This window comes from Artibeus jamaicensis, unplaced genomic scaffold (assembly GCF_021234435.1).
Source record: "Artibeus jamaicensis isolate MK-2021 breed Jamaican fruit bat unplaced genomic scaffold, CSHL_Jam_final contig_76, whole genome shotgun sequence".
Lineage (NCBI taxonomy): Eukaryota > Metazoa > Chordata > Mammalia > Chiroptera > Phyllostomidae > Artibeus > Artibeus jamaicensis.
The window spans coordinates 3,291,539-3,311,887 of record NW_026521954.1 but is presented as its reverse complement, the minus strand read 5'-3'; the positions used below and the strand labels follow the sequence as shown (position 1 = coordinate 3,311,887).

The window sequence follows — 20,349 nt, the reverse complement described above, 5'->3', positions numbered from 1 at the left end:
AGAGTAGCTATTTGAGAAAGTGTTTCTCTTTATATACTGTTTTTTCTTTTTAAAAATAACAAACAAAGGGTCTCTTCCCAGAAATCCAAATGTAATTTGCATTTTTTACAATGAACACCAGCAGAGACTTTATTGCTATGAAGTATTTATGTTCATAGCGTTAGTCACTGTGGGCTTTTCAAAGCTCATAAAAAGTGTTTTTATAATCCCTTCCCCGGGATGCAAGCCATATACTTGTACAGTATTTAAACATTAATATGAAACAAGCTTGTGATTAAGTATTGGTGAGAGTGACATAAGGATGTAGGTTCTGTGCATGTTCTGTGTCAGAGAGAGCCTTGTGTTCTTCCATAAAACAGGCTGGATATTTGTTACAAAAATTAATTGTGTATCTATAGATTTTTCACTCTGGTAATGGGTTAGGAGTATGGTGATGCCTTTATTTTATTATTCTCTCTTTTTCAAAAGGTTTCTTTAACTCTTTCAAGCCTTTAGAGTTCTAGGGGTCACCCTGGCTGGTGTGGCTCAATGGATTGAGTGCTGATTCCATTCCCAGTCTGGGTTATAGGCCAGGTTCCTGATAAGGGGCATGTGAGAGGCAAGAGATCGATATATCTCTTCCAGATCGATTTTTCTCTCCCTCTCTTCCCCTCTTTCTAAAAATAAACAAACAAACAAATAAATAGAATTCTAGGGTTCAAGTAAGTAAAATGTAATGAGTGAAAAATTATATAACCAACTACTGTTACATATTAAACATGGTCTTCCCAACATTTCTCAGCTTCTAAACACAGGCAGAAAATGTTTAAAAAGGTATTTTTAAATCAAATTAGCAATGTATATTATGTAATACATACATGTAATGTTTTATAATATTTAACATACATGAATATGTTATGAACATATAAATGAACATATAAAATTATGAAACAATTTTAATGGTCACTTTTATTAAAGATTGTATTATATAGTACATTATAATTACAATCCTTCATAATATTTCTAATTTGTTCTAATTATAATCCTTGATAACACATTTCTAATATGGTCGAGACCTACCTATGTTGTTGCAAATGGCAGTATTGTGTTTTTTTATGGCTGAGCAGCATTCTTTGTACGTATGTCCATCTCTGTCTGCTCATCTGTCAGAGGACACTTTTCTTGTTTCCTGGTCTTGGCCACTCTGAATGATGCTGAAATGAGCAGAGGGGTAACTATATCTTTATGAATAAGTGTTTTCCAATTCTTGGGGGTAGATACCTAGATGAGGGGCTGCTGGGTTGTATGGTAACTGTTCTTAATTTTTCGAGGGACCTGCCTACTGTTCCATAGTGTCTGTACCAGTTTACATTCCCACCAGCAGTGAGTGGAGGTTTCTTTTTCTCCAGAATCTTTCCAACACTTGTTATTACAGATGTCTTGTTGATTGATAATAGGTATTTTGACAGGTGTCAGATGGTGTCTCATTGTAGTTTCAGTTTACATATCTTTAACAGCTAGTGAAGTTGAACATCTCTCTTCATGTATCTGTTGGCCATTTGTCCTCTTTGGGGAAGTATCATTTTAGGTCCTCTGCCTGTTTATGAGTGGGTTATTTTGTTGTTGAGTTGTATAAAAAACTATAAATTGATTGCGGTTCAATTCCCAGTCAGGGCACATGCCTGGGTTGCAGGCTGGTTCCCTGCAGGCCAGTTTCCAGCAGGGGGCGCACGAAAGGCAACCATACATTGATGTTTCTCTCCCTCTCTCCTTCCCCTGTAAAGATAAATAAATAAAATCTTTAAAAAAAAAAAACCCTATAAATTGAAACATGCTATCACTGGCCTGGGCCAGTGTGGTTCAGCTGGTTGGTTGTCACCCTGCAAAGTGAGGGGTCACTGGTTCATTTCCTGCTAAGAGCACATGCCTGGGTTGCTGGTTTGGTCCCTGGTCAGCATGGGAACAAGAGACAACCGGTCAATGTTGTTGATATTTCTCTCCCTCTGCTTCTCCCTCCCTTTCCCCCTCTCTAAAAATAAGTAAATAAAATCTTTCAAAAAAAAAGAGAAGAAATATGCTATCATTACAAAAAAAAAAGTAAGGAAAGAGAAATATGCCATAATTACCTTCTGTGACTGGACCCTTTGAATGGTTTTAGGAACTAAACTTTGAAAAATTTTGCATTAGTCACTAAGTGCATGACTTAACTAGATAGATACAGGGGAGATACGTCTCTTTTCTAAGAAGAAAGATGGAAAATAGTGGAGCCTAGTTTTTGTATATACTTTTCTGAAGGTAAAGCCTGTATTTTCTGCTTTCTCTGTATTATACTCAGTTGGGTAATGTCTTATAGGCAAAGAAATTGAAAGAACCCGAAGATGCACCAAGTGAATCATCCTTCCAGGATTTTGAGTACCCAGACTACGATGACTACCGGGCAGAGGCCTTCCTGCACCAACAGAAGAGGATGGAATGCTACACCAAGGCAAAAGAAGCTTATCGAATGGGGAAAAAAAACGTTGCCACATTTTATGCCCAGCAGGTGAGGCATAAAAACTGATCACTGTTTTCTTCTTTGTCACCTATGATGTCTGAATAATCTTGAAGGAGATACTTGTATTGTGACTAATTGAATTATCCTGGGGAATGTAGATTATGTAAGTGACATAAGGTATCTTGATATATAAGAAATGTATGATTCTGAGAATTTCATCTCCTTTGAAATTCTCAGCATTTGAAATTAAATGCTCAGTTTCTGTGATTGCTTTTGCATTTATAGTTTACATGAATTGCTGTTTATTTTGACAGTCTATTTTCTTTTAGGTTAGATTCTCTTACTCAGTACTACTTTTAAACAGAAACAGTAAGTCTTCTGGAGGAAGGATAGCAGACTGTTAATATCTCAGGGTGGGATTATACGGTGCTTTATATCACGTTTGAATTTTTAGTAATGTATTGCTTTTATAGTTAGAAAGAAAGTTACATTAATATTTTTCAGGGGAATAAAATACCTGCTGAGTTCATTTGGCATAGTATTATGAGAAACCTACCTGATTTTATTTTTGTGGTTCGATATGGCTTACTTTTTGTGATTGAGCAGAGAAAAGGTATCAAGCTGGTATAACCCTGTGGGCCCTAATAGCAAACTTTGAGGGTGTCAAAAGGGGTGGGGCTCCAGCCCTGGCCTATGTGGCTCCAATGGTTGGGTGTTGTCCTGCAAACCAAAAGGTCAGAGATTTGATTCACATGCCTGGGTTGTGGGTTCAGTCCCTAGTGGCGTTTCTCTCTCACATTGATGTTTCTGTCCTCTTTCTCCCTTTGCCTCTCTCTAGGATCAATAAAAGAAAAAAAAAGTGGGGGTAAAACTCGGGATTATCAAAGGATAAACCACTGGATTCCTTCTGAGATGGGTGGTGTTTGTTTTAGTTTCTCTTTTCTGCAAGTTTTGGGTCAGAAAATAAGTTAGAAATGATTTAGGAGTTTGAGAACTTTCTTATCATCCACCAAAATAAATTTTGTTGCATTCTTACATATTTAAATGCCTTGCATTTAAAAGAATTTTAGATTAGTTGTTCCCTTTTTTGTGCTACCTTGTATGTGGGTCACTGTTTGTTTTTTCATTGCCTAGCAAATAGCAAATATACAAATGTTTTTTACTGGTATGTTTATAATTGAAGGGTAGTCTCCATGAGCAGAAGATGAAAGAAGCCAATCACCTTGCTGCCATGGAGATCTTTGAGAAAGTCAATGCCTCCCTGCTGCCACAGAATGTTTTAGACCTTCATGGACTGCATGTGGATGAAGCTATAGAACATTTGATGGCAGTTTTACAGCAGAAAACTGAAGGTAGGGCTATGAAAATGACAGATTTTCAATACAAAGTAAGTCTTTGCTTATATTAGTATCAATTGCAGATTCAGGAGAGTCTGAATGTACAGGCTGAGGATATCTGTGCCACATTTATAGATGTTTATATGAAGCTTATTCTTTAAGGGAACCTTCTTAGAAAAGAGTTGTCATTGTCATGGCCATTAACAGTTTATTTCCCTGTTTTATTCTGTTTGTATTCCTGTGATGTGTTTGTTAAAGGAAGGGCATAGTGTAATCTAGGAATCTCGAGACTTAAAAGTGGAACTTTTCAGGAATATTACACATCTTGTTTGTTAGACATTTATTAAAACTAATAGATGTTTATTTTAGGGGTCAGTTGTTCAAGGATGGTTAATAAAATACGGAAGTAAATAAGGTGATAGAATTTTTACAGAATCAGACTTCCGCCAAGATGGAGGCATAGGTGGAGACGCCATGCTTTCTCCCACAACCAAGTTGAGAGACAACAAAGTATTAGCAACAGAAAACACAGCCAGAACACAGAAAATTGAACTTTTCGGAAGTCTGATAACAACAAATTCTTCAGCCTGACTGGTAAGAGGGGCGAAGGCAGCAGCAGGCAGAGCAGGTTTGCACAGAAAAACTCGGTCAGATGGACTTTGGCCCTCGGATCCCAGGCGTGGGGTTGCAACAGGCGGACCCAGCGAGCGACCCAGTGAGCGACCCAGTGAGCGACAGGTGGAACCAGCGAGGGTGCAGGGCGGTGGGTTGACTGTGGTCCCAAATTCCTGTGCAGATAGACCAGCGAGGGAGTGGGCAGTGAGACAGGACCGAGCAGGCCCCAGCGGCAGGAAGTAGCAGAGGGGGCCATCATTTCCCCGCACCGACCCTGCTCCTCATAATTAATGGGTGCGAACAGACCAAAAATGGCTCAAGAAGACCTCAGAGCCCCAGAGCCCATAACTCTAAGTGACCAAGAAATAGCAGAACTTTCAGACGCACAGTTCAAAACACTGGTGATCAGGATGCTCACAGAACTGGTTGATTTTAGTCACAAATTAGAGGAACAAATGAAGGCTAAACTAATTGAAATGAAGGGAATTGCACAGGAAACCACGTGATGAAGAGGAAACTGGGTCTCAAATCAAGGGGGTGAACCAGAAGGAAGAAAAAAAATGACCAAACAGAAAAGGATGAAGAAACAAGAATTCAAAAAAATGAGAAGAGACTTAGGAACCTCCAGGACATCTTTAAATGCTCCAACATCCGAATTATAGGGGTACCAGAAGGGGGAAAGGAACAGCCACCAGTGGAAAACTTATTTGAACAAATAATAAAAGAGAATTTCCCCAATCTGGCAAAGGCAATAGACATAGACTTCAGGAAATCCAGGAAGCTCAGAGAGTCCCAAAGAAATTGGGCCCAAGAAGAAACACACCAAGGCACATCATCATTACATTAGCTAAGATTAAAATGAAGGAGAGAATCCTAGAAGCAGCAAGAGATAAGGTGACAGTCACCTACAAAGGAGTTCCCATCAGACTGTCAGTGGATTTCTCAAAAGAGACCTTACAGGCAAGAAGGGGCTGGAAAGAGGTATTCCAAGTCATGAAAACCAAAGACCTAGAAACCAAGATTGCTCTATCCAGCAAAGTTTTCATTTAGAATGAAAGGACAGATAAAGTGCTTCTCAGATAAGATCAAATCCAAGGAGTTCATCATCACCAAGCCCTTATTATATGAAATGTTAAAGGGACTTACCTAAGAGAAAGAAGATTAAAAAGATGAACAGTGAAAGGACAGCAAACTCACAGTTATTAATACCACACCTAAAACAAAAGCAAACTAAGAGGACAGCTAGATCAGGAGCAGAACCATAGAAATGAAGATCACATGGAGGGTTAGCAACAGGGGAGTGGGAGAAGGAGAAGGGGGGAGAAGGTACAGAAAATAAATAGCATAGACAGTACATAGAAAATAGATGGAGGGAGGGTAAGAATAGCATGGGAAATATAGAATCTAAAGAACTTGAGACACATGGTCATAAACTAAAGGGGGGGAATTGTGGGGAGGGGGTGTGCAGGGTGGAGGGGAATGAAGGGGGGAATAAAACAACTGTAATGGCATAATTAATAAAATATATTTTAAAAATTTTTACAGAAGTATCACAAAAGGCAGACTTTGAGTATTTGCATTATGGTGGTACCCTGTTTTCCCTTTCTGCTCATAGTTTGTCTGTGCAGCTTAGTAGGAAAGGCTACTTCTTACCTCTTACCTGAGCTTTTCCTCTACCCAGGACTTTGGATGAGGCTCTCTTCATGTTTCCCTGTTTCGGTATCATATACTTCACATACATATAAGTATCTTGTTGACTTAGCAGTTTGTTTTCTTGTCATGATCAGAAGGTAGACCTTAGAAAAATTCAGTCTGTTTCAGTTACGCAGACACTACTACTAGACGTTATGCCCTTTCTTCACCAGGGTAGTGTTTTTTAATTCTCACCTTGACTTTTCTTTATATCCTTTTATCATGGAGTCATAGAGTCCCATGCTTCCATTCTTATCTTGTGGCCCCTTGGCCCTGCCTTGTCATTGACAGCTGTAGTGTTCTGGTCATTGATAAACATATATTTTAGAAAGCCTTATACTATACTTTATATAGATTTATCAACTCAACACATATCACTTATAGTTAATTAAATACTTGATTAAATATGATTGATATAAAAGGTAGAAAATTCATCTATCATAAAGAACATATTAAAAAGGTTACAGAGTAATATAATGAACACCTTATTATCTATGTATCCCAGTAACAAGCGATAACATTTTACCCTACATTCTTCATGTTTTTTTATTCTTTTTTTTTTTTTGTAGTCTTCCAAATGCTTTTCTCTTTCTTCCCTCCCTTTCTAGTGGAAATCAGTATCCTTTTGTTTGGTCTCCACCCTTCCTGCCCTTACTGTATGTGCATAGCCATACATAGCCTGTCTGTAGTACTCCTTTTGTGAGCTTTAAATAGTGAACACACATGGTGTCACATTGTATCATCAGCCAAGCTGCTTATTTTATTTGCACCTACTATAGTTTTCGAGATGGCTTAGCTTGCTCAGCCTGGTTTTAACTGCTGTGTAGTGTTCTGTGAGTGCATCGCACTGCATTGTTCCTAAATGGCGGGTGTTTAGTTACAATGAACTTTATTTTGGATGTCAGCATGTGTGAGTACTCGTCACTATTTCCTAGCTTTTTATATAGAAAAATTAAAAACCTAGAGGGGAGTTGAAAGAATTGTACAATAAACACCCATATATTCTTTACCTAGATTGATTAGTTTTGGCCACGTTTGCTTAGCCTCTCTAAAATTGCTTTATACCGAACCATTTGAAAAAAGTTGTTAAGCATTGTGGCACTTTACCTCTAAATACCTCAGCTTGTTTATCACTTGAGAACAAATTCATTCTCCTACATAATCACAATACCATTCTCACTTTTAGGACATTTAACATTGTTTTATTAATATTGTCCCATATACAGGCCGCATTCAATATTCATTGATAATCCTTGGCTAACTCAGTTATTTTATTGGTGATTGCATATGGTGTTTTATAGTTTGTGTCCATTCCATGTTATTAGCAGATATTCTTTGATGAAGGACAGGATTCTACTCCTCCCATGGTTTTTGTTGTTGTTGTTGTTTTTATATATTTTAAATTTTATTGATTATGCTGTTATAGTTGTCCTGATTTTTCTCCCTTTACCCTCTCCCACTCAGCACCCCCAGTCCCTTAGGCAGTGTCCCCACCATTGTTCACATCTGTGAGTCATGCATATGAGTTTTTTGTTACTCCATTTTCTATACTGTACTTTACATCCTCAAGGCTATTCTGTGCAATTACCTAGGTGCATTTCTTAATCCCCTCACCTCTTCACCCATTTCCCCAGACCTCCCTCCCATCTGGCAACCATCAAAATACTCTCCACATCTGTGATTCTGTCTGTGTTTTTCTTGTTTGCTTAGTTTGATTTTTAGATTCAATTGTTAATAGATATGTATTTTTTGCCATTTTATTATTCATAGTTTTGATCTTTTTCTTAAATATGTCCCTTTAACATTTCATATAATAATGGTTTGGTGATGATGAACTCCTTCAGTTTTTTCTTGTCTGGGAAGCCCTTTATGTGCTCTTCGATTCTAAATGATAGCTTTGCTGGGTAGAGCAATCTTGGCTGCAGGTCCCTGCTTTTACTGACTTTGAGTTTCTTGCCAATCAATCCCTTCTAGCCTGCAAAGTTTCTTTTGAGAAATCAGCTGATAGTCTTTCAGAGACTCCCCTGTAAGTAACTAACTTCTTTTCTCTTGCTGCTTTTAAGATTCTCTCTTTATCTTTAACTTTTGCATTTTAATTATGATGTGTCTTGGAGTGGCACTTTACATCTGTCTTGTTTGGGACTCTCTGTGCTTCCTGGACTTACATGTCCATTTCCTTTACCAAATTAGGGAAGTTTTTCTTTCATTTTTTTCAAATAGATTTCCAATTACTTGCTCTTTTTCTTTTCCTTCTGGCACCTCTGTGAGGAGAATGTTGGACATCTTGAAGTTGTCTGAAAGCTGCTTACACTATCCTCATGTTTTTGGATTCTTTTTTCTTCTTGTTGTTCTGATTGGTTGTTTTTTTGTTTCCTTATGTTCCAAATGATTGATTTGATTCTCAGATTCATCCACTCTACTGTTGTTTCCCTGTAAATTTTTCTTTATTTCAGTGAGTGTGTCATTTGTTTCTGGCTGGATCTTTTTTATGCTGCTGAGGTCCTCACTAAGTCCCTTGTGCATCCTTATAACCAGTGTTTTCAACTCTGCATCTGATTGATTGCTTATCTCCACTTCGATTAGTTCTTTTTCTGGAGTTTTGATCTGTTCTTTCATTTGAGCCATGTTTCTTTGTCTCCTCATTTTGGCAGGTTCCCTGTGTTTGTTTCTTTATATTAGGTAGAGTTCGCTTGACTCCATGTCTTGGCAGTGTGCCCTAATGTAATAGGTGTCCCGTAGGGTCCAGTGGCACAGCCTCCCCTATCACCCAAGCTGGGGACTTGAGGTGCACCCTCCATGTGGGCTCAGTACGCCCTTCTCTTGCAGTTGAGGCTTAGTTGCTGTTGGCAGATCAATGGTAGGGATTTACCCAGTCCAGTCAGCTGCTGTGATTGCCTGTGACCCCTTACCACCAACTTCTACCCTCTGTGGGAGCTGTGCAGGGGCAGGGTGGTTGTGCTCTGACATGGTCTCCACCTGTCCACTGGGTGTACTGGTGCTCAGATTTCCCAGGTGGTGCAGGCAAGGTCACTTCTCACCTTTATTTTGCCCAGGACCAGTCTGCCTGAGCCAGAAAGCAATCTGAGCTGGCTGCTACTTGTGCTGGGCTTGGAGAGTCCCATGCAAAGCCAAGCTGTGAATCTAGGCTGGCTGCTCCTACTGCTGGGCCTGGGGATCACAGAGGCTAACTCTTGCTTGTTTAGGAGGGTTTAGGAAGTTGTGAAGCATGAGCTAAGACCAGCTATTCATATGAAAAAGCAGATTGGTTGGGTCTGTAAGTTGGGTAGGGCAGAGTCTCTGGGGAGCCCCAAGGTGGGGGTCAAACAGTGTTAGGTTGATGGAGCCTGGGATATGGCACCAGCTTGCTGTCTATGCGGCTTTGTGGCGGGGCAGGGGGGTAGTTTAGAAAAGGGACAGTGGCTTCTGCTTGCCTTGATGCCAGACAATTCATTTCTTCCCTGTATGCCACTGGGGCCTTTCAAGCTGCTGCCCTGTTGCTGGAGCTCAGAGGAGGTGAGTCTGAGTAGGTGAGTCCATGTGTGGGTTTTTTAATAGGAAGTGCTCTGGGCTCCAGCCATTTCTTTCACTGATTTAATCCCCTGCTGGTTTTCTTGCAGTCAGAGTTGTGGGTACTTGTCTTCCTGGCACTGGAACCCTGGGCTGGGAGGCCTGGTGTGGGGCTGGGACTCCTTGCTCCTGAGATATCCCTCCCAAAATTTTATCCACTACATGTGGGCAAGGGACCAGCCCATTCTGTGTCTGCGCCCCTCCCACCAGTCTGTGGGATGTGGTTTCTTTAATTCTGTAGTTTCAGATTCTCTTCCTTCCTCTCTCTCTAAATCAATAAATATATCCTAGGGTGAAGATGAAAAAGAATGTCTTTCTGACCTAGAATCTAGTCAGTAATGATTATTAAATCATTTATATAGAGAGCCTTTTCAACATTGAAAAAAACTTCTGAATAAAGGGTAGGTATTTCATTCTGTAGATGAAGAAACTAGTTTTTAAAGTTTAATAAAATGGAAAATAATAATGGAAAGTGTTGATAGGGATGTGGAGAATTGCAACGCTCATATTGCTAGTGGGTATGTTAAATGGTACAACTATGGAAAACGTTGGCATCCTTCAAAAAGTTAAACATAGAGTTACCATAAGACACAGCAGTTTTGCTCTTAGAGAATTAAAATCTGTTTACACAAAAACTTGTACCTGGGTGTTTATAATAATAAAAAAGTGGAAACAATCCAGATGCCCATCAACTGATGAATGGACAAATGTGGTATATTTGCACAGTGGAATATTATTCAGCCATGAAAATGAACGAACTACTGATACATGCCACAACATGGATGAACCTTGTAAACATTATGCTGTGTGATAGAAGCCAGGTACAAAAGGCCACATGTTACATGATTTTCATTCTATATGTCCAGAATAGGCAATCCACAGAATCAGAAAGTACATTATCAACTGCTAGAAATGGGGGAAAGGTGATGGAAAGGGGGGCATGTGGATTGACTGCTAATGTATAGAATTTGTTTTTGAGATGGTGTAATGTTTTGGAATTAGATTGTATTGATGGTTGTACAATATATACTAAAAACTACTGAATTGTACATTTTAAAAATGTAAATTTTATGTTATGTGAATTTTATAGCTATACAAAAATTACAAGAAAAAAGAAGTTAAATAATTTGTTTAAGGTGGTAGATGCTTGGTCAGACCCAAGATAGAAATGCCTTCTGGAAGCCAAGGCCATTTGCTGCCACCTGAGGTGGCCTGTAGTTTCTGTCAGTCACCACCAGGTGGTAGTATTGATGAATGGAAATGTGTCCAGGGGAAAATCTATGGTTCTGCCCTAAATTGCTTTTATTTATTTATTTTTTTAAAGATTTTATTTACTTATTTTTAGAGAGAGGGGAAGGGAAGGAGAAGGAGAGGGAGAAAAACATCAATGTGTGGCTGCCTCTGGAACGTCCCCTACTGGACCTGGCCTGCAACCCAGGCACGTGCTCTGACTGGGAATCAAACCGCAACCTTTTGGTTTGCAACCCACGCTCAATCCACTGAGCTATACTAGCCAGGGCCTAAATTGCTTTGTCATAAAAGGTGATTGTCAAAATTTGGGATAAAGCATAAAAAAAAATTCTTACTCTTCTGTGCTTTATGATTGACCACCTACAAAGTATTTTTGCCTCATGAGCATCAGAAACATATAAAGCTTTAGGACCCATGGCTGCGTTTTAGGGATTTACAGGGAACAGAACAACATGTTAAATGCCACCAGTCAATACAATCTAGACTTTGGAAATCTAGGATAAATGATCCATTTTTCCCAACAAATTGTAAAGAAAACACAGGGAGAGGGAGAATTTTTAGATTAAAATTATTTAAGTATATCAACCAAATGCAATGTGTGTGGACTTGTTTTAACTCTGATTGAAACAAATTACTGTAAAACATTTTTGAGACTATTTGAGGAATTTCTTAGTCATTTTTAGAAACATGATAGTAAGGAACTATTTTTAATTTTGCAAGATATGACATTGTGTTTTTTTTTAAAGAGTCCTTTTTGAAATACACACTGAACTGTTTATAGTTGAAATGATAAGAAATTTAGGATATGCTAAAAAATGAGTTAGTTTCTTTAAAAGCTGGTAAACAGCAGGAATAACCTAAAATTTATGAACCTAATAATGTACATTAATTTATTCAACATTCTTTGAACACCTGCTTTATTTGAGGCATGTGATTCAATGAGAGAGTGTTTTTGGAGCAGTTAAATATTAATGACGGGCCTTGCTGATGAGGGAGCAGTAGTTAAGAGATTTAAGTTTTATTAAAGTAAACCTTTATTTGTAATTCTGCGTCCATAAATAAAAATGCACAAATAATAATTGTATAGTGTAAAAACTTTTTACATAGTAAAAACCTTTGTGTATCTAGCACCCAGCACAATTGAATTTTAAACAAAATATTGCTTGAAATATTGGATATGGATTAGAGTAGAAATGGAGATCTTAAGCAAGGAAGGAATTAAAAATTCAAGAGCAATATATCCTCTTAAAATTCCAAGCTAAATATTGTCCTGGAGTTATCAGACTTGAAAAACCATCTGTGTGTGGATCTGCTGTAGTCATAGGACAACTTAATGAGCAAAAGAAGTATGGAATGTTTTTGATATATATATATATATATATATATATGTATGTATTTTATGTTAATGGTCAAAACTTGTGCTATTTGTAACTGAGGAACAATTGTTAAATTAATTAAATCAACTCTTACTATTAACAGGATTTTAGAATTTGCAGATGTTACTGGCTTTCAGGATTTATACGTTTGATTTTCTCGAGGTCATCACCAGAGTAGGCCGCGGTTTTTTAAGAGGTTCCGTTTCATTCCATACTTAAAAATGGTCCCAGATCCGAGTGGCTCAGTTGGTTGGGCATTGTCCTGCAGTGTGAAAGGTTGCCAGTTCTGTTCCTGATTGAGGCACATGCTAGAGACAACCAGGAGATGTTTTCCTCTCACATCGATGTTTCTCTCCCTCTCTTTCTCCCTTCCTCCCCTTCTCATATCTGTGGTATAATTAGTGGATTTGGTGTTGCCATTCCTGGTGAAAAAATGATACTCTTAAAAATTTTTTTATTTAGTTATTTATTTTTAGAGAGAAGAGAAGGGAGGGGGAAGGAGAGAGGGAAATGTCTATGTGAGAGAGAAACATGGATCAGTTCCTGCTCATGGGCACCCCTGTCCTGGGGCCAAACCCACAACCCAGGCATGTGCCCTGATTGGGAATTGAACTGGTGACCTTTCACTTTGCAGGACCACACCCAACCAGTTGAGCCATGCTGGGCCTGAGAGAGATATTCTATAAAGTAGTCTCGCTTTATAGCCCATCTTTCTGATTATGAAACAAGGACAGATAGGCTAAGTAACTTGTCCACAGTTATAACAGTCATTTAGTGGCAGAGCTGCTAATTAGACCAAAGTTCTGGCTCTGTAGTATTTAACTAATAGGGTTGTTGTGAAGATTCTTAGGTATTAAATAGGTCACATAAAGCAATGGCTGATTCCATGTGTGTAATAATTTTTAGGTTTCAGTATTGTTGTGATTATCAGTAGTTCCGAGAGGGGGGAAATTGCTGGATAGCGCAAGATCTCCCTCCACAAGGAAAGAAGTTCCACTTAAACTTTTAGGCGGATGAATTGCTGCGAGGGTTTCATACTTAAACAGTGCTGATGAAACATTTAAAAACGCTACTGGGGGGCTTTTAAAGTAACAAATCTCTGAATGCCTATGAAAATAACTTTATATGTGTTTTGAGTAGTTCGGGTTTGTTTTTTGATTAAGGATGTAGTTTAAGTGAGTTTTAACTGTTGCAATTCCTGTTGTGACAGAATTTAAGCACAGTGGTGGCAGGCCCTATCTCTCCGTGATTACGGGGAGAGGAAACCACAGCCAGGGAGGAGTGGCTCGCATCAAACCAGCCGTCATTAATTACCTCACAAGCCATAGCTTCAGGTGAGTGCAGGCTGCTGTTACCAGTAATGGCAGTTGCCCATGTATAGACAGTAAACATTAAGAGTGTGCTTGGAACTGTTTGTTGAAGTAGTTAACTAAATTTCACCATCTAATTTTAGCCACAAAGTCATGCTTAAACTGTGATATAACATTCCCTGCTGGATTTATGATGTCCAGTGAACCAGAAATGGAAGAAAAAAATGTGTTTGTTGTTGAAGTAATCATCTGGCAAAACTATTTCTATCATAAATTTAAAATCTAAAAGCAAGTATATTTGTATTTCTTTGATACCACATTATTCAAGATAATTCAGTGATGTATATCATAGCTTAAAATTGCTGTTTGATCATTCATTTGAAAGGAAATAGATATCTGTGAATTTTGGAAGAATTTGGGAGCTCCTGCTGAAATATGGTTATGATCTCAGTTGTTTAAACTTCAGCAGAAACACTGTAGCCACTGTAAATTTCTATATTTTCATAAGTTAAATGTCATTAATGATTTTAGCTGACAAATATGCAATGCCTTTTAAAAAGTAAGTGGTTATTATTCTAATAATAGGAAACAACAAGAAAAGTCTAAAAATAAAGATCTGTTGTTGGGTAGATTCCCTGAGGATATGCATCTTGAAATACCCTTCACCCTCACTACTCGATTCAGTTAGTGTAGCACATTTGGTTTATGTCATGTGATCATATGCTGTTTGCCTCCATTATAGAAAAGGGACCATTAATTCTGAGCATAAAAAGAGATTTCGGTTACTTTTACAAGAAAAGTACTTAGACTGGAACATTATCATGTTGGGATTAATGATCTATTTTAGAGAGTAGTTTTTTAAAAAATTTTCACACTGAGGGTACTGAAATTATTTCACGGCCTGATAAATCAGACTTACCTATTATACTGGAGATTTCTTCTTGGTATTCACTTAATGCATAGAAATAATGTAATTGAAACATTATCTTATGCATGCTTATGCATGCAGCATGCTTTTCTTCATGAAGGTCAAATTCAGGCTTGAGAGTTTTGATAAATCTTAAATTGTAGTAACTATTTAGTTAGTAATCAACCCCAGCCTTAGGAATGTATTTATTTTGACAATAGGTTAAAAGGAACATAACTATAGATATTGGTCCTGGATATTGACTTAATAATGGAGAGTACTTAAATAGTAAATATATTTAGCATAGGCAATTGGAATTGACTGTAAAATACATTTGTAACCAATTTGAAATTTTTATCTCTGAAATGACTCTTTTCTCATTTCTGCAGGTTCTCTGAAATTAAACCAGGGTGCTTGAAAGTCATGCTCAAGTAAAATAAATATCCTCGACTTAGAAGTGTGAAGGTTTGTAGGTTAAAATTAGTTTTATTTGCAGTAATTTACTCAAGTTTACTGTCAACATTCATTTTATTAGAAATAATGTCCAGTTATAAAACAAAAATGTTACAATGTTTTTCAAAATTCAAGAGAAGTTAAAAATTTTATTGAATTAAATGCCAAATATGTTGTCTCTTTAAAATATTAAAGATAATTTTTATTGATTACAAAATGTCTTAGAAAAATTACCAGGTCCAATTTTAAAGTTTGAAAGTGTGCTAATTCTTTCTGAGAGAGGAAATGTTATCTTTCTCTTAAGTGTTGTTTGACACTTGGTGACGATCTCATGGTGTCCGTGAGAGGTGTTTAAAGTGCTGAGACCTGGGTCATGCCTTTCAAAGGCTGCTGCTAGAAAAAGAAATAGTGGTAGCAGTGGAAGAAAGGAGAGCTAACAAAAACACTTGAATGCTTTTTGATCAAAACTAAATACAAAAAAATCATTTTATTTTGCCATGTACTAGAGGGAGACATGCTGTTGTACTGTCTTCTGCTTTGTATTGCGTATGATCTTAATCTCTTAATCTTTTCTTTTTTTCTGCATGTGTGCATTTTCTAGGAGAAAAGTTGGGGTCTGAGATTGTATTGCAGTTTTATACCTTCCATTGGCAGACAAGTTTTCAGAGAAGGAGAAATGGTTAGAGATGTCTACCAGATGCTGCTGTTAATAAGAACTGCTTCTAGAACTGTCAGTGGTATTGCGATAGTACTGGAGAGCTGTCTTTTATACTGAGGCCTGTAATTTCTAAACTGCAGTAAGGTCAACATCCTGTTCAGTTAAAAACAAATGTAGAAAACATTTTTAGTATAATTATAAAAAGAACCTTAGTATTTAAAAGTTTTTTGCCTTTTAAAAAGAGCCAACTTCTGAACGAAAGCCTTCATTGTCTTCTGTTTTTTGGTCAGCTAGAAAGTCCTCTATATGTCAATTGAAATTTCCTTTACATAAATTTAATGCTGTTAAGTGTAATTGTCCAGTAGGAGACAGTGATTAAATAAATTTGACTTTGGATATAGAGAATAATTTCAACATAATATGGTTTTAACAAACAGTTGTGTTGCTTAAAAAATCATTTGGATCAGGAATTAATAGGATTGAGCCATTGCTGAAAGAATCCTGAATTACAGAATGGTTTCCTAAAATAATAGACATTTTAATGAAAATAAAACTCAAAAACACATTTTTATATATTATGAAAACATGCTTTTAAAAGAAGAGCTGTCTTGTTAAAATTTATTTCCACAGAAACAAACGTATATGTTTATTATTTAGAAATAGTGACTATCTGGTATTGAAGTATTAGTCATATTTTATGTTTGTAATAATTTGTTAAAAAGATGCCAACTGTTTAGCATATGTTTTCTAATGATGTCTAGGAGAGTTGTATACATTACAAATAAAAACAATTCCTTTCAACAACTTAAAAACTATTGTTAATGATATAAAATGTTTTTATGTATAAATTAATAAGATGTAAGAAATGTGACTCACAATACTGAAATCTGGAGTGATTTGAGTGTGCAGCTGCATCTTCATTTCTGGTGTTTTTATCTTTCCTGATCCCACTGAAAAATTGCTTTTGAGAGCTTTAACTAGACTTACTTTAATGTTATAATTATGATTAATGTGGGAGCAGTCAAAGCGAACAAAAGGTGAGGTTTTCGTGGGAGAAACCAAATGAAAGAAGCTATGTTTATATTGTATCAACTTTAATTTTATGCTTTATTTTGGTAAATCTAGGATATTTCTTCTTAATCATTCATAAATATATAGGCACATTTTACATATCATACGTGGTTTTATGAAGTTGTTTAATCCTAAACTGCCACCTACCCCACTATTTACCATATTTAAGCAACACAGAATTATGAAAATGATTTTTATAACTGCTCCTTTATTATTTTGCCCATTTCTAAATCCTATATGCCAAAGGGAAATGTAGTTTGGGGATCATCAGATTTTTCACTTTTGCACATTTCTAAATCCTGTGTGCTAAAAATAGTGTGGGGATTTTCAAAGTTTTTATGTATTTGTTTATATGTGTTAGCACATGATTCATTAGAAAGTCACATTGCAGATGTAATAGTAGTTTAGAATTGCAACACTTCTGTAGTTTGGAAGGTTTCAGTAGCAGTTATGTTTTTCAGTATTCTTCACCAGTATTTGCCATGGGGAAAAAAGAGAACTAATACAGAAACCACAGGAGACAGTTGGACTGAGGGGACCCTTAACAGTATTTTCAATCCATCTACTTCCTAACTTGAACCTGAGAAATTAGAAGCGTATTGTCTCCTGTTTATTAGCTGTTCCTGTATTCCTATATTATTTTCAAATTGAGGCTTTTTCCAATTTATTAGTGTTTCCATATTACTTACAAGTCTGTGGCCTTTAAATATAGGACATAGTGTATGGTAGAAATCCTGATTTGTATTTTAAAGTGTCATGTGTATTATAACACATTTTAAAAAGAAAAGCTGAACAATTCTGTTGCATTGTTTCCAATTCTTTATTTTTGGTTGTTTTCTTTTATAAATTTAAGTGTTTTGTATGCTTGGAAAAAGGACACACATATTAACAAGATTGGCTTTGAGCTGGAATTTGGATAGTTTGAAACTCAGGAAATTGCTCTGACAATGTCTTAACTGTTCTCAATTTAAGAAAATGATAAAATATAAAAAAATACAAAAATAATGTTTGCTTGTTTTTTTTTTCAAGTGCTTTTTCTAAGTGCTTTCCCATTGTGCAATGAGGTGAAGTTTGGTAATTTTCCTGTGTAGTGCTTAAATATTGTTTATTTTTATTTACATGTTAAAGAAATTTAAATGTTTGTGTGGCCAAAAGTAAAGTAAGTTTATGTAGAATGTTTGTTAATGGTGCTTATTTTTAAAATGTAATTCAAGTTTACGGTATTAACTAATGCCTCTTTAGAGAATTGAATAGAGGAACAAGGCTGGAATATATTTGTGTCTCAAAGAACCTTCTGGAACTTCACATTGTATGATGAGAGATTGTATTATTTTCCATGAAGTTGAGCAGTTGACTTTAATGGTCCAAATGATGAACCTGTTATTAACAAATGACTGAATTAACCATGAGACTTCTTATTAGAGTACAACACTGCAGCTATCAGTTGGAGAATATATAATAAAATTTTCAGACAGTGTATCAGAAACAAAATGTTTTTATTTATACTATAAAGAAAATGTAATTTTGCTGTTAACTACTTTTTTATTGAAAATGTTTTATAACTTTGCTTCAAAAACTTTCTTATGAAACCATTTGCAGATTACATACTTAATTTAATAAAATACTTTAGCCACAGTCCAGTGTGAGAAAATCTTTTATTTGATGTGGTAGGGTAAGTGGTTTTAAATATTAAAAAATATTTTTATGTGTATCTTTGTAATCTCAAGGGAAAAGTATTAAAAAGTTTTACTTTTGTACCACAGCTTTATTCTAGTTTAAATTATTTTGTTATAACAAATATGGGGTCCACTTTTGAACTAGATAAATGGCTTAGCTAGGTCTATCTTTTCATACCCTTTTATCTTTTGACAAATGTATACAATTAAGATTTGTGTCTCAGAGAAACTCGAATAATACTTTGTTAATGTTAAAGACCTTTGAACTTTAACTCCAAAGCAGAATAACTCATTCAGCATCTTAAAAATATTTATTTGATGAATGTTTATCAATACTTGTTACTGGGGATATAATGTGAGATGGAGCTTCTATCTACAGGTATCTCAATTATTCTCATCAGTTATTTTGTGTATCATGATACAGACTATGGAACACTTTCATATACATTGTATTTTAAGACTCAAGGGAATTTTTTTATATAGGGGTCTTAGAAAGGCTTAGAGAAGTTGGTGGGTTTGCTAGTTAGTGGCAGGGGTACGACTCGAACCTGGGTTCTCTGACTCCTGGCGTAGAGCAATTGCATCTTATCATAAGGGTCAGAACCGGGAGAGATGACATTCTGTTACCAACTGAAAGAGATACGGCTCCACAGGGAACATCTGAAAATCTGGCATTTATAAATCTGCCTTTCTCCTTTATCCAAATGAAGCCAGTATTGTGAGTTTTCCCAATGGCAAAGAAAGAAGTTCATTTCTCTCTTAAAATAAAATTCCAGAAGTATAGAGTCTAGGACTGATGGATGCGCTCTTTTACGCGAAGTTCTTGGGGATCTAAAATCCTTTTAGTGCACCGCCTTCCTTTTTCTGAACTAGGGTAGATAGCCCGAGCTTTAACCGTCATGCCATCTGCACTTCGTTGCAGGAAGGACACAGAAGAAAGGAGCGATGGGCAAGTGCCAGCAGTCTTTCATACAAAATTTTTGGGAGCTGTCATAGGACACTAATAACTTGTATTTTATTGGCCATAACTTAGTCACGTGGTCACATCTAGTTGCTGGAGATGCTGGGAAATTATCTTTATTTCAGACTGCCACATATTCAGCTAAAATTTAGGCATTCTCTCAAAGGAATGAACAGCTGTCTCTGCCACATCACTTTTTGATCATTGAATGCACATAATGTAAAAATTAGTTCTCGATACATTTCTTCAACAGGTCTTTGTTGATGACTACTATGTGCTAGGAATAATAAAAAGACACAGTTGTATGTTTTTTAACCTAAATATCCAATTAATATTAGTATATATATAAATGAAATATATATTATATATGATGAAATATAATGTGCAATATATGTGTATGTGTATGTATCACATTTTCTGTCCATCCATCTGTTGATGGACACTTAGGCTGTTTCCATGACTTGGCTATTGTGAATAACATTGGCAATAAACATAGGAGTACAGATATCTCCAAAATAACTGATTTTGTTTCCTTTGGACATATATGCAGAAGTAGGGTTGCTAGGTTATGTGGTAGCTGGCTTTTTAGGTTTTTGAGAAATGTCTATACTGTTTTCAGTAGCGGTTGTATCAGATTTACAGTCCCCCCAACAGTGCAGCAGGGTTCCATTTTCTCTGCATACCCACCAGCACTAGTGACCTCTTGTCTTTTTCATAATAGCCATTATAACAGGTGTGAGGTGACATCTCATTGTGGCCTCAGTCACATTTGCTGATTATTTGAGATGTCGAGCACTTTTTTATGCAGTTGTTGGTCACAGCTTATGTCTTCTTTGGAGAAATGTCTATTCAAGTCTCTTGCTCTTTTTTAAATTAGTTTTTTTTTCTTTTTTGCTTTGAGTTGTACGAGTTCCTTATGTGTTTTGGATATTAGTCCCTTATCAGATACATGGTTTGCAAATATTTCGGCCCATTTCATAGGTTGCCTTTTCATTTTTGTCA

General features: G+C 36.5%; 1 protein-coding gene across 6 annotated transcripts in view; it reads left to right on the top strand.

Moving 5' to 3' along the window:
- N4BP2 (NEDD4 binding protein 2) overlaps positions 1 to 18,432 on the top strand; it is a 97,191-nt gene extending 78,759 nt beyond the window's left edge. For 4 of the 6 annotated variants that reach the window (XM_053672355.1, XM_037138041.2, XM_053672352.1 and 1 more), the window contains 5 exons: positions 2,333 to 2,521; positions 3,657 to 3,825; positions 13,522 to 13,645; positions 14,918 to 14,993; positions 15,583 to 18,432. In XM_053672355.1, the coding sequence (XP_053528330.1) occupies positions 2,333 to 2,521; positions 3,657 to 3,825; positions 13,522 to 13,645; positions 14,918 to 14,963 (528 nt within the window). In that variant the 3' untranslated portion in view covers positions 14,964 to 14,993; positions 15,583 to 18,432. Of the gene's footprint in view, positions 1 to 2,332; positions 2,522 to 3,656; positions 3,826 to 13,521; positions 13,646 to 13,764; positions 13,909 to 14,917; positions 14,995 to 15,582 lie in introns of those variants that run through there. The other 2 variants (XM_053672353.1, XM_053672354.1) reach the window with 2 other exon arrangements.
- Positions 18,433 to 20,349: the final 1,917 nt, after the last annotated feature.